Genomic DNA, 14,592 nt, shown 5'->3' with positions numbered 1-14,592 from the left:
GAAAAAACAACCTATGGGAACTTAGTATAAAGTTGCTATATTTTACAAATATTACCACTTGTGAATGAGGAAAAATGTTAATGCAAAAATTATAAGGGTTTTTTTTTTAAATTTGAAAATTAATTGAATGATATTAAAGTGCTACCTACCCCTGAATACCTGTCCCTGTGTTGACAATGATATTGTGTCATGTGAACCTTGAAAACTAAGGGAATTTGTTTGCCTGGTGTTGCAAATTCTTTATCTACAGAAGTATTTGCTAGTTAAGTGCCTCTTCCCCCCGCCCATGATAACAGTTTTCTGAATTCATAAGTGAAGAAAAGATTTGTCTGAAACATGCCATTTTGTACTCCAATTGTTTTAGTTTATTCTTAATTACACATTAAGCATAAATGCAGTTAAAGGTCAGATATTAAAGATGCTCAAAAAGACCAACCATTCTGTTACACAGAACAAAACCCACCTTTTGTCAGGAAGACATTACTGGCAGAAATATTTTTTTAATCTACTCTACTGCTTATTCAGTAATACTTTAGAAAGATTTGTCCTGTCAATTACACATCTGTATCTGAAGTTCCACTGGATATGTTTTAAATGCAGCATTAATTGATTTTTCTTTTGCATTTTACCTCCAGGTCCGTATTTTTACCTATCTGATTGGAAGAGAAGCTGCATTTGCTGATAATCTGAAGTGGATGGCCTGTGCTAACAAAGGTTTGTTAACCTTCTTCTGTCAAATCCTTCTTTTCAAAACCCCGGAGCTGAGCCCTCCTGCACATCTGACCCTTCCACAGATATGATGTCGCTGGCCACTAATCACAGAGGATGGGTTGCTTTCTTTTTCCCAGAAAACGAAAATACTTAATTATCTGGTAAGATACAATTTAAAGAGCAAAAACCAACAGTTTGAAATTTTCTTTCTTAAAAGATGTATGAAGCTTTTAAACTATGGGGTCTTAAATTTTTGTTCAGAGGACAAATTAATCTCAAAGCATTTGTTCTCTTCTATCTGTTGTTACCCAGAGTGAGTTTGGTCTCTAAGAACATTGGGTCCAAGTCCTCTTGAGTTAGGAATGGTATGTAAAACACCAGACATCCTGTCCCTTGAGGAACTGACAGGGTAATTGAAAAAAACTGGTTTATATCCTTTAAGGAAAAGAGCATTAAAACATTTAAGATGCTGAGATGCTGCAGTAAAAGGATTGATTGGTATGAGCAGGAATGATTCAGGAAAAAAACAGGCCCAAACCCCAATTAATCTTTGGGTTTTCCTTTTTCTTTCCTCTTGGAAAAAATAAAAAGTTCTTCTTTTCCATTGTGCCACATTACATTGTGATGAATTGCATCAGGTGCTATCCATTTAGTCATTATTTCTTTAACTACTGTTATGTCCAGCTGATGGAAATTACTCAGTTTGAAGTCTTGTCTTAATCAGCTAATATTACACCATAATTTAGTTTAAATAATAGTATAAGAATCCTTTGAAGCATCTTTTTTTGAAGACAATTTAATCAACAAAATCTTTTAACTTTTTAGCCCAGCTCCACAAATTCATAAAGATCTAAGTACAGCAACTCAGAAATTAGGACCAGGCAATGGAGGCTGCCTCAGTAGATCATCTGGTCCACGTCTTCCTTATTCCCAGAGGGGAAAAGTGGTCACCTTTGTCATTCTTCAGGACTACTTTGTTCTTTTCAGAGCCATGCTGATTTGAGTCAGAGTCATGCTCATATGAATCAACTAAACAGCTTAATGACTGTTACTTCTATAAATTTATTTCCCTCTCAGTTTAATAGTTACAATACCTGCTCTCTGATAGCTCATAATGTAGAAATCTTCTACCTCTAATCATTAATTAATTTTTTTTTTTCAGCTTTGAAAATCACAATTGGAAACAGCGTGTCTTGGTCAGACCGTTCAGATTTAGATTTTTCCTTGCAGTTTTCACTTAGAGCTTGTCCATTTTATTTCAGTGAAATGAGGGATTACAGCACAACAGATGAGGAGTGTGGTAAAGCTGGTCTGAAGACTGGCTGAATAGCAGGACTGCAGTTTACTCCTTGTGTGGGTGGGCCAAAATATGTTGTTGTCACTGAGGGTGAATGACCCTAAAATCAATTTTCCTGGCAGTGATTTTCCCCTTGGAAGCACAGCATAGATGAGGGCTGTTTGCAGGGTTTCCAGCTGACTGGACTGTGCCCAGCAGCCCCTTCCTTCAAAACAGGTCACAGGGGAAATTCACACCACCTTGCAAAACTTCTTCAGCTTCTAAGTTCTGATAGTGAAACCTAGAGAAACCCCTGTTTCTGTTACATTTTCCCCTGTAAGTAGGGCGTATCTAGAGGGAGCTTGCTTAATGAAGCAAAACACTAAACCATTTTAAATACATTAAAACATTCAAGATCCCCCAAATCCCTCTAGAGGGGGTTGTGAAATTTGCAGTGATTTACTCGTCTGTATCATAAGCAAGCGCATATTAATGAAAACAAGATTTACGAAGATTCTGAAGTGAACAAAGGTGAAAATTTCCTAGTGCTTACTGGCCATAAGCCAGATGTTAGCAGTAACATCTAGAACTTAGCAATGACAGGCTCTGATTTTCCCTCAGCATCACTTCCAGCAGAAAGCTGTAGAGATAAAGCTGGGAGTTAATGCATTACTTGCTAACAAAACAGCTGGCATTATTTATTTTTCCCCCCCAGTAAAATTAACTATTGCAGTAGCAATTTTCCAGCCTCCGTTTTTACTTACTTGGTTTTTTAAACATTTTGTCCTGGGCCATCACTGTGGTTGGCCTATTACAAAATGGACAAAGGATCGGGTTCATCAGTCCAAAGGAGCTGAGGCTGAGAAAAGAACGTAGAGAAAAAGGCTTCGCGTATCGGAGAGCCGACAGCGGCTCCAGCTCGGGCAGAGGACAGATCAGCCCTGAGGCAAGTTGTGCCCCAGCTGGAGCAGTTTCTGGAGTATTGTACCAGCAGAGGAGAGCCCCCCTCGCATCCATTCCCGTCATTAGCGTGCGCCCGGCCCCTCGTGCGCAGGGGCTCTGCGGCGGCGGGCAGCCAGCTCCCCAGCCCGCTCACCTGCTCCGGGGGCCTCCTCTGGGGGAGAGGGGGGAACCCCACGGGGGTTTTACAGCTGCACTGAAACAATGAATTCGCTCCTTAGTCCTTACCCAGAGGATTTTTAAATTCTGCTGTTTTATTAGTTGCAAGAGTACTGCATCTCTTTCGCGCGCCGCCCGGGAAACGAAAAGTACTGCACTGCATGTAAAGATCAGCTGGAGGCCTTTTGAAAAGTTATCGGTCTGATGGTGGACATTTTAGAGAAAAACAAGCCAAACATGCAGGGACTGTGTAATGGGGAAAGGCAGCCCACGTGCAGAGCCTCAGTGTCTGTCTTTTACCACGTTATTATACATCTCTCATGCTTGTCGTTACCAAACCTTACCCATTTCCTTCATGAGTTTTTTCCTGCTGGGGAGGAAAAGAAGTTGGTGCTGACTGTGAGGGGGCTCGAAGGTGGCATAATTCACACACCAGGGAACTGAAAAGTGGTGCTGGAATGCAAAAACTGAAGCATGGGTTTGCTGCTGTTGCTGACATGGTCTCAGCAGCCGTGCTCAAGGACTTGAGAGCGAGTCTTTATCTGGTGATTAAACCTGGCTATAGGAACAGTAAGGGTTTCAATTCCATGGCCTATCTCTGATCTCTAGATAAGAGATGTAAACTCAGCAGTGTAGGAAGGTCATCCTTGTGAGTTACATACAGCTAGAAACACATGAATTGTCAAAAAACCCAAAATTTAAATGAAAAACATAACTAAAAGCATGTTACCTAATATTGTTCCTATCTATAATATAGTAACTTTTGGTAGGGTTTTCCCATTAGGAGGAGATCGACAAATATTTTCACTTGTCTTTGAAACCTTTATTTCTTTACTAAGTTTATACAAAATTAACTCAGACTTACTATCTCTTTTAGTCTTAGGAAATTAGGCTAAAACCCGTTTTTCTCTATTGTGCAGTTTAGACATATGATTTGAAATACTACAAGGAATGAATCCTTTAACATGCTGCCTGGAGATTTCTTTTTGAGTTGTGATATGGCAACATTCTCATAAACACTGCAAAGAGGAACACCAAAAATAACACACCTTGTGGAGAATACAAATAAGTGCTCAAATGGGTGTCTCTGCTCACATTGGCTGTACCTGGTCTCTAAAAGAAGAAAATGCAGCAGTACCAGTGTCTTGTAACGTGTGAACCTGTGTGGCACAGTACCAAAGTGTTTCAGAATGGATTCTGGTTTCTGTCTACTTTTTTTCCTTTCGTTTGAGTAATCTAGATAGGTTTTTTTGCTTGAAATTGTGACATAAAAACATTTCAGGGGACAATCAAAAAGGATCCTCATTTTACAGCAATGCATTCTTTATCTCAGAGGTAATTTATAGGCTGTGATTAAAGAGTTTTCCAGGCACAGGCATCCAGAAGCTTCTTAAATGAGTCTTTAAGGTTTTGATTTTAGTAAAGTATGATAATAAAAAGAGTTAACTGATTGTGATTCTAAAGTTTATGGGTAACAAAATACTACTTGATTAGAAAAGTCTTTTCTATCACCTTAGATACAAAATTTTCCAGGTACTTAATCTCCTCTGACTTTTCTGAGATGATAATATCACTTTTTATCTATACATAAGTTATATATATCACATAATATTCTCACATATATTAAGTATCTGAGTGCAGGTGTGATCATATTGTTCACTGGATACTACTCAGTGCCAACAGATCTCTGCTTCAAATGTAATTCTGAAAAGAGGCATATCAAAATTCAGTCACTCTGAACTGCTTTGGGAAAACGTAGGGCCTACCTGTAAAATGAGTGATCACACAGTTGTGAAGTATTTTGGATCCCTGATTAAAAGCCTTTTAACCCACGGTATGTACATGTGTCTATATACATGTTCTCTATGTGAATAGTTGGCCAATAAACGTACTTTGACTGTGCATTAACATTTTCACCGAATTAAAAGGACTAAATACTGAAGTATTGCTCATTATTCACATGACAGAGAAACCCGTTCTTCGAGGTCCCAAAATTGGAGCAGGCAGCGTTTCAGAAAGAGTAACATACACACTGCTTTTTCTCATGAGTCTTCCTCTGATTCAAGAAATTATACTATGTTTGGGGATATTTTTTTACCATAAACATAGGATTCTGCTTTCTCAAGTACAGGTTTCCTGATTAAACTTATGTTAGTCATTGTACTCAATGGCTGAAAAAGCTCTTAGAACCTTAAGACAAGTAATAGCCGTGTTCAGAAGCAAGAGATAAACCTTAATAATATGTGTGGTAGTCATTTAACACCCTCATACAATACTGAACTTAATAGAAAAAATAAAATATCAAATAAATAAAATTCCTTAAGCAGAATATTGACTATTTTAACAGTAAGAACGTATACTATGAGTAAGAAATGTCATACTAGGAATATTTGAGATCATACTGCAATCAAATTAGTTTAAAAACAAAATGCAGCGCTACTTCTTTTTATTATCAAGTTGAAGATATTCATTAAGCTACTACTATGACTTGTTTCATTTTATAGCTGTCTGCTATAAAGTCTGTTCTTTCACTGTGCCTTAATTCACACATAGATAAAATTCATGCAGAAACATCCATTTTGTAGTGTTTGAATTATGGGCCAGCGTATTAATTTGGAAAGTTCTAGATTCAGACAGTTCACCTTTACTGTCTTGCCAAAACTGGCCCCATCTACAAAAACACAGCTCAAAAGTTCTTTGCTGCCATGTTTTCTGCTGAAGCTTAATAAAGCTTAATATTGCAGCTCCACAGAAGCTGTGATCTTGTCAAATGATTAAAATTGTAGTGAAGCCTCTTTCATGTTGGTCTTTTCTCATTAACAGAAAGTAAATGAAGGCAAGTGATGCATTTAAATAAGGCCTGATGAAATTTTAGCCTTGAAATTTGTCAGTCCTTCATCACTCTTGCATGAGGTGGACTCCAGATGTCAGGTTTGTGATGTATAAAGATACTTGGCATCTAAACAAGGAGAAGAGAATGGTGACTGCTCAAACAGCTGAGGCTTCTGCAGTTCTCAATGCTGTCAGGTTGGAAGAGATGCTTCAAAGTCTTAACAAGGCTGTGATCACCTAACCAAACAATTCTAGTTGTAGTCTACATTTTCTGTGACTTGCCATATTTGCAAATTGCATATTGCTTTTTAAATTTCAGTCACATTGTGTAGGGATGAGTATTTCAGAGCATATGCAACGACCATTCTGTTGCTGTAGTTCTACTCCATCATGTTTCCTGAAACTGGATAAAGTGGGTGAGATTTACTTGGACAAAGATAACACCGGTTCTACATTTCAAAGCAGACAGCATTAAAAGAAGAAAGCGCAAACCATTAAAAAAAAAAAAAATCAAAGTATTGGAATCAAAGTTTAGTACAGACAGTGCAGTGGTTCATAGCAGTGTTGGAAATCCTGTCCTTAACAGCTGGCCAAAAGTTTCACAGACATTTGCTTTCAGCAGTTATTATTTTTATTATTTTTTATTTTTTAATTATTTTATTTTATTTTTATTATTTTTATTATTTTATTTCAGCAGTTATTATTATTGTTTGAGGCTGCTTCTGCTGAAACATTCCTCTTTTGTATTTTTTTTTTCCTTTGGAAATAAGCAAAAAACATGACAGACATAAACCACATCAATACTTCTTCTTGAAAAACTTCCTTTATTGGTTCTCTCTTGTTTATAACTTGGAATTGTGCATTTTCACAGGTTTTTTTACTCAGATCTCCACCTTGGCTGATGTGCAGGAGAACGTTATGGAATATCTCCATGTTCTCAGCCGACCAAAGGTTATTGACCAGGAGCACGATGTAGTGTGGACGGAAGCATACATTGACAGCACTGTAAGTCTGCATGATAAAGCCAAAATACTGTGGTAGAAACGCTCATTATGGAAATGCTTTCTGTTGCTGGAATGTGCTAACTCAGTGTAAGAATTGGGACTTGATATCTTTATGCTGCAAGCAAATAATTCAATATTACTGAACTTTAGCAGATATTTATACGTTGTAATTACATAGAAAATACTGAAACAAACCTAAGTTACAGAATAATTTTGAAGACTTTGATGTGCAAACCTACATTTCTTTTATTAATCAATAATGAGCATTGAACAGATATTGATTGAGTAACCTTTTTTTCTATATGTTTTAAAACATGTCATTGAATATGTGGGTATAAACCCATAGACTGACAAGAATCAATATTTTTAGTGAAGAAAGGCGAGTCATTTCCAGGGGTCAACTATGATATCTTGGGGAAGAAAATTGAAAAGGCTCTGCCTTTGAAAGTGTATTGAATGTGTGATATGTTAAAATAATTATCATAAATATCCAATTTTAACTTGACATCCCTGTGAAATAAGCACAACTTTCTATTATGCAGTGACTGAGCTCTTGTGATTCTTCTGTAGCATGTGTGGTAAATCATCAGATTTGCAGGTAAAAGTTGTTCATTTTCATGGATTGGTCTGAAATAGAGTTTTATCTATTTTCTGTTTCTTATTATATTTCCTTTGTTCCATTTAAAATATTTTGGTTAGTGTATTATCCGTAGAACAGGAGTTTGTACAAATGTCTGCCATTTAGTTCAGGAGATGCCAAGTATTCAATATAATGGATAGAAGATCACAAATTACTCATGACACAGATGTTTCCTTCTTTCTATTTTAAATTTTTCCTTGATGGGTAAGGTGGGCAAGGTAGAGATCTGATATTTGGTGGGTTTTGTTTGTTTTGAGTCTCTGTTGCTTCTAGATGGCTCAGTCTTAAACCCACCCCAAACCACCCTGGGAACAGAGCTTTTATTTCATTTTCACAATTCTTTAAGCCTTTTCTGGTGTTCATTTGCGGCCATGGGTAATGTAAAATAAATCCTTAAACTGCAGTTATAAAGGAGAAACAAACACTTAATTGCTTTAGAGGGAATTAACTTATCTCTGTTTCCTTTTAAAAAATAACGTATTAATCCAGTCTCCCCTTTGTTCTCTTTCTTTTATTGAACCGTAAGATAAGATGAACAGGAAATATGTGTTATTACTGTGCCTTCAGGGCATCCCACGAAATGGGGAGATGACCAGGAGAATCTTGTTCTCATTCACGTTTTTTTTTGAGCACTTGAAGTAATAATCAGTGTGCGATTGTTGAAGGGAGTTTGTGTATTTGTTAGACAGAGTAGCAGGAAGACATTCACGTAAGTGGTGTCCTGGTGCAACTCTCTTTCGTTGCCTGTGAATCGTTCATTAAAAGTATTGTAAACAAAATCTTTCTCCTTTCTCAGTATCAAGTCATCCTCTCTATCCACTAACAAAGTACAAATTGCTGTCTCAGAATTAATTTGAGACTTTACTCTTACTTTTGCCTGTAAATCTGTAATTCCTCGATGTTTGCAGGGAGAAAAATACAAAAATTAGTCCAACTTTCAGTTATCCTCCTGTAGGTCATGGAAAAGCTAAGGGAAATTAACTTAATGTTGTGTGAAATGCTAAGTGAATACAGCAGGGGTGAGTAAATGCAAGTGAATTTAAGAACACTAGAGGGAGTGTAAAGAGGGAGTCTGGAGAAAACCGGGAAATGAAGGCAATGGAGCTGTTACAGTCTTGAATAATAGAACTGCTTAAATCCAAACAAAAGGTCCTTTGATGCAGTCAAAACACTTCCAGGTTCTTTTAATCTTCCCTTGTTTTCTTACTCTTTTGACTAAACTAATCAATATCACTGTTAACACACAGACACACATATATTCACACACACGTGCACACGTGCGCTCACGTACGTACATGCACGCATATATTTTAAGAGTATGAAAGCTCCATTCAGGACACTAATGAGCTGGATTCTATAAGAAAAGATTGAAAAATAAAATCCCTAAGATCTGCTTAGTTGCAAACTACCTTTTCCCACCCTCCTCCATCATTCTGCCCACAAACCTCCCCCCCAAAAAACCAAAACAACCCAAACCAAACCAAACCCATCAACAACACACACACACACCAACCAACCCAAACAACCAATCAAATCAGGCAAAAGAACAGGATAAATTTGGGTAATCACATACAAAACTTGAAAATAAGAATGAAGGCTTTTGGTCTTTTACCAAACCAGGCTTGCTTCTGCCGCAGCTAAAGCTGCCTGAGTGCTACGTTCAGAGACAGACCCCCTGGCCATCTCTAGTGCTTTGATACTGGAAGTGCTGTTAATATAATCCTCTCTATCCCACAACTTGCTGGTTTTCACAGACAGTTTGTGTGGCTGCTGCTTGGACCCTTCTCGGTTAGAAATATTAGTGTATTTACAGATGGCTTAAATGCTGTTACCCAGCAGTGTCCGAACAGCCAGGGTTAGATTTACATGGTTGCACTCAGTGTCACTGCGCCCTAACAGCATGGAATATTCTTCCCTGCTCCCTTCTCACCAAACAGCAGAGCTAATTGGCCAGCTGTGCTGCTTCTGAGCAAGCAACATTAGGCTGGAACATCCTAGGATCCAGGCAGAATGAAGCTGGACAGTAATTATCTTAGGGTACAAAATACTTCCCCTGTCACCCCAGACTGTTCTCATCCAGTATTTATGCAGGACAAAGTCGTCTGCGAAAGCCAGAAGTTAGTTTATTTAAGTGTTTGATACCATTTAGGAATATTCCCAGAATTTTGCTACTAAATCAAAGCATCTAATTCCTGTTTCTGCTCACCTTTTCTGTGAGAGGATGTCTGCAAAATGTTCGTACAGCTGCCTCTTCAACGTGGCTTTGGCACTGCTGAGGAGCTTCACACACTATCAGGAAAAAATACGACTTTTATAGAAGTGGAAATCTCTGGCAAAATGTCATATGCAGAAAGCACGACATTGAACAACCTTTATGTGTGCCAGGGCTGTGTCCTTTGGCACTGTCAGGATTGATTTAAAGCAACTGGGACAAGGCCTCTCTGGTGACTCCTTGCTTCCCTTTTTCCTGTCCCTGGACTTTTTTCTCTCCCCAGTGGTTCCTGTCTTTCTGAAGAGATAGCCAGTCAGCTTCTACAGTCATTTTTAGTTATCCATCAGAAAATAATTTGTGTTTATTTCCCTTAAACCCACGATTTCAGGCTGGAAAGGTGATTATCACTGTGTAAAGCCTCATTTCTTTCAAAACCAGGACTTTTGACATAGGAGTAATACAATTTTAAGATGTGTTACCGGCTCTTGGAGAAACAACAGATTTCTGAAAAAAATTGAACTTGGGTCTGTGGGGAACAGAACTGGTTGTACTTGGTTTTGGTATTCACTGGTGAAACAGTCTTTAGAGGATTGTCTTGGGCTAATTCTAAAGTCAGCTTCAAAACAGTTGGGAATGCTAGTCCTGTAATAGCCCAGGGGCTTACGTGCTGCCAATACCTTCAGGGTAAAATGTTGGAATTGAAGTTTGTGACATGTACCTGCCAGCCTCCTGTCTTCTGATTCAGAGTCCTCTGATTCCAAATTCCACACTTTCCTTAGACTTTTTCTGTTTTCCATTTGTCCTTCTCTACTCAGAAGTTTGATACACAGCACGAGTGAGCTTTGTTGGATCTATGGAATTCTGTGAATGAGGGTGTTTGGGCTGTTGAGAGTGAGGGGTCAGGCGGAAGATTCTTAATTGTGGAATTTAGCAGAAGAAATTGTCTTGCTGCCGGTTACTGTTCAGGTTTACAGCACAGAGATGCTGTAGGAAGTATCTCCAAAGGTTGTAGAAGGGATAAGTGGACACTAGATGGTGAGGTCTGGACATCACTCCTACAAAACAGTCTCAGCATACCTTTTCTGCTCAAAAACGGGTCACAGTTGGATCTGATATCAGTCCCTCAACATTGCTAAGGCCTACAAGCGTGTAATGGTTATGAAAATTAAATGATCCTAATGAATGCTTAGAAAGAAGTGATTTCTAAGTGATAGCTTTCAAATATAAGTAGAAAAGAATTCTCAAACTATCATAGTATTTCAGGGAAGCATGAGTTTTAAAGTAGTCAACAACTGTTCAGCATGCATCTATAGTGAGTTGATAAAAGTGAATATTTTGGAAGGAAAAGGAATCTGGGCTGGGCATCAGAATATTCCAGTGGAACAATACATAGAGGTCATCTCTTGGTATTGTGGGTAATCCCCTGTAGACCACAGAAGCCCTTAACTCTTTCTTACAGTCACATCTGGAATGTGATGAAACATTGCCTCTTTTTCCTTCAGGAAATAAAAAAAGACTGGTATGGTCCCTGAGTTCCCACTGTTTAAAAGCTTGTGATGGAGAACTTGTTTATTGGGGTGTCCAGTTTGACTTTACTTGGACCTTGGTTAATTCTTCCTGATGGAATTTGATCCTGATCGTGTACCTGAACATATCCTCTGGATCTGCCACACTGCTGAGTTCATCTCCAGGCTGCTGGTCTCCAGCTGTGAGCCGGTTCAGGCAAACATTATCACACTGTCTCTGTTCTGTTCCCAAACTGAGGAGTTCTTTGCTTAAAGAGAGCAAATTATTTTTTCACTGAGTATTTTGAGATGACTGTCTGATGCTCCAGAATTTAAGAGTTCCTTTAAAACATCAGTGTTCTGAGTCATTAGAGGTCATGGTTTGTCATAATGTGAATGGTGAGTGCTTTTGCTCTTTGTAATTTCCTTTGGTGTTAGAGTACCACGTGTTGATTCTTTATTTGCATTATCCCCACATTATCACAGACATATGTTCCCTTACGGCTTTTAGTTTGATTCTAGTTCAGTTCTACAGTTGCTGTTGTATATATGTGTATTTGTAAATATAACTATATTTTCCTAATTTCTTTCTTTTTTTTTGACGGAGTTAATACTTAAATGCATTTCCTGATTAAGAGACTGAGGCTGTCCTGGAAAGTCAACCAAGAACCTTATTTCTCCTTATGGGCCATAAATTGAGATAACTCCACTGAAGCAAAGCCTTTAGTAACTATTTCTAAAATGCTTATGATGGGTGTTACAATAACATTATTATGTATGTAGCAAAAAAAAAATCAATTTCTTCTTCTTCATCCTTAAAAAAAAATTACTACTGTGTAGGCATACCTTTTACTCTGATCCAAGTTCTTTGCAGAAATGCAGCAGCATTATAGGAAGCTCGTGTCTCTCAACTGTCACATCAGGATCCAAATGTTTCGTGCATGAAAATTTAAATTATAGGATACAGTTCTTCTGACAGAGGAGCATTATGAACCAGTTCCAGAGAGGATTTTATATATATATATATATGTGTATATATATATATACACACACACACACATACATACATATATATATATATATATATATATAAATATGGACAAAATTGTAAGAGAAGGTCCTCCAGACTGAAAGCTGTTGCGCTAGGCATATTTTTCTATCCGGGACTTTCTAGTGAGATATTAAAATGCTGTTTGGTGCTTCTTTCATTCACACAGGTTTTTTTTGTTCAATGCACAGAAGAGCTTTTATGCAGTAACAAAAATAAAATAGTACCCCATTTCCACTAGCTTCTATTCCCAGAGTTATCTTCAGATACTTTTGGTAGCACGAGTTAATTTAATTGTGCTATTATAATAAGTAGGTATATTTAGCATTTCTGTAACATGAAATGTTCCCTGGGCTTCTCTTTCAAAAATGTAACTTCTAGATTGCAGTACTGGTAGGCATTAAAATGCATCAGTGTGTTCAGAATGCTCACATACATCTAAAGTAAGTAAATATTGGTAATCACTGCAAAACTGAATGTCAAAAATGTGATTAATCAGCAGCTGAGATAAGAAAATTTGCACACAATTTTCATTTTTTTTTTTTTTAATACACTAAGAACTAGACATCTGTGTTGCTTTTTTCCCAATCCCACTTTGGATTTGGTTACATGCTTTAACCTTCCCTTTGTGGCCAGCATCTCTTAATCTCTAGGATTTTACAACTCTTTATCTGAGAACGTCATCACCTCCAAGTGCCTCTGAGGTTCCCATGGGAATTTCCTTTTCTTGCTTTGACATTTGAGTGAATTGGGTTAGGGAAGAAAAAATCCTGTGCATGGATATCAGGCCTTCCATCAGGTAGGCTTGTGCATGAAATAAGGTTCTTCAAGCTCTGCTTCATCTCCTACAGATCTCAGTGGTCTTTTGAAGGTTCTGATATGGGAGAAAAGTAGAAAGTAGCCCAGGAAATGCCTCCATATCAGCACTTCAGTTTGGATTAATTTTCCTGGAAAAGTACAACAGTTCTGACCATTTCACCTTGAAGTTTCCTTGGGAGCACAGCTGCAGTTCGAAGCTGCAGCAGTGACAGCCTGATGTGTCTGCACCGGCGCCTCGTAGATCTGGGGCAGGGCTTGAGCCACTGACAGTGCTGATCAATGCAGCTACAGGTGCACACATTTCAAAACATGTGAAAAACAGGTTATGCACATGTTTACAGGGAAGTGCAATATCCATTTATGCTGGTGATTAGTGCACTGTCTGTGGAAATCTTCATTGATGGTCTCATAAAAAAGAAAGCATTTGAGCCAAAGCTTTTATGAGTTTCATGGCCCCAAATTTTCAGTTGCTATAATTAAGTACTCTCATTTTCTCCCAAAGAGTTCTAATCTGTTTGTTTTATTGCTGGATCTAGAATAAATGAATTATCATGAAACACATAAACTGTTTCAAATTCAGTTAAGATCTGTGTCAACTGTCAAAACATAATGAGTTCTGGAGATAGTCAGTGAATGAACCTCTAAACTGAATTGAATTCATGCATTCCAGTTGTCTTTCAGATGCAAAGTTGTTCAAAACAACAATGGATGTTGTTCTTTTATGTTAGAAAATGATCATCTGATTTACTCCTGCTCAGCAGTAGGGTGCCCATCAGTGCAGGGAATGTTGTGCCGTTTATATTTGTGTGTGAATTTGCCCACATTCACACACCAAGACAAGAGTCTGGGTGTAGTGTATCCCAATAAAACAGACAAACTGAGATGCCTGAAATCAAAACTGGGTCATGCACAGGAAAATAAAGCCCATAAGGACCTAGTGGGGATATGGACACTTAAAATAAGAAATATTATTCCATGGAAACAGAACACAGGCAAATAAGGCTTCATCACAGAGAGCACCTATGCAGACACTATGTACACAAGAATGTATATCTTTCAGCTTTTTGAAGGAAACTGCTTCTTTTGATAAATTACATGTTTGTTTTCCTCCACTGCTAATGCTGGAACTTACAGTATTAGGGCAATTTCCAGTGATTGCACTAAGCAAAGAATATTGCTACAGAGAGCTAATTGCTAGTTGTCAAAGTCACAGAAAAACTGTTGTAAGGAAATAGCAATACTTAGTTTAATGAATTAATACTTTTCATGTGTATTGCTCTACATGGTATTTACACTGTAAAATGTTGTAAGCGATACATCAAAAAGATGTTTAAAATATCAAAACCAAAAGTCCTGCACTTAAAGAGGAACATAAAATTTCCTGCTGGGGATATGGAACATGGAATGCCATCTGTATTGCATGGCA

General features: G+C 37.9%; 1 protein-coding gene across 2 annotated transcripts in view; it reads left to right on the top strand.

The window, feature by feature from the left end:
* Positions 1-14,592, top strand: part of CACNA2D3 (calcium voltage-gated channel auxiliary subunit alpha2delta 3) — a 396,842-nt gene that overhangs the window by 250,809 nt on the left and 131,441 nt on the right. For both annotated transcript variants that reach the window (XM_058422243.1, XM_058422242.1), the window contains exons 12-13: positions 636-714; positions 6,810-6,943. In XM_058422243.1, the coding sequence (XP_058278226.1) occupies positions 636-714; positions 6,810-6,943 (213 nt within the window). The remainder of the gene's footprint in view (positions 1-635; positions 715-6,809; positions 6,944-14,592) is intronic.

Source organism: Hirundo rustica, chromosome 12 (genome assembly GCF_015227805.2).
Source record: "Hirundo rustica isolate bHirRus1 chromosome 12, bHirRus1.pri.v3, whole genome shotgun sequence".
NCBI lineage: Eukaryota > Metazoa > Chordata > Aves > Passeriformes > Hirundinidae > Hirundo > Hirundo rustica.
This window is presented reverse-complemented; position numbering and strand designations above follow the sequence as displayed.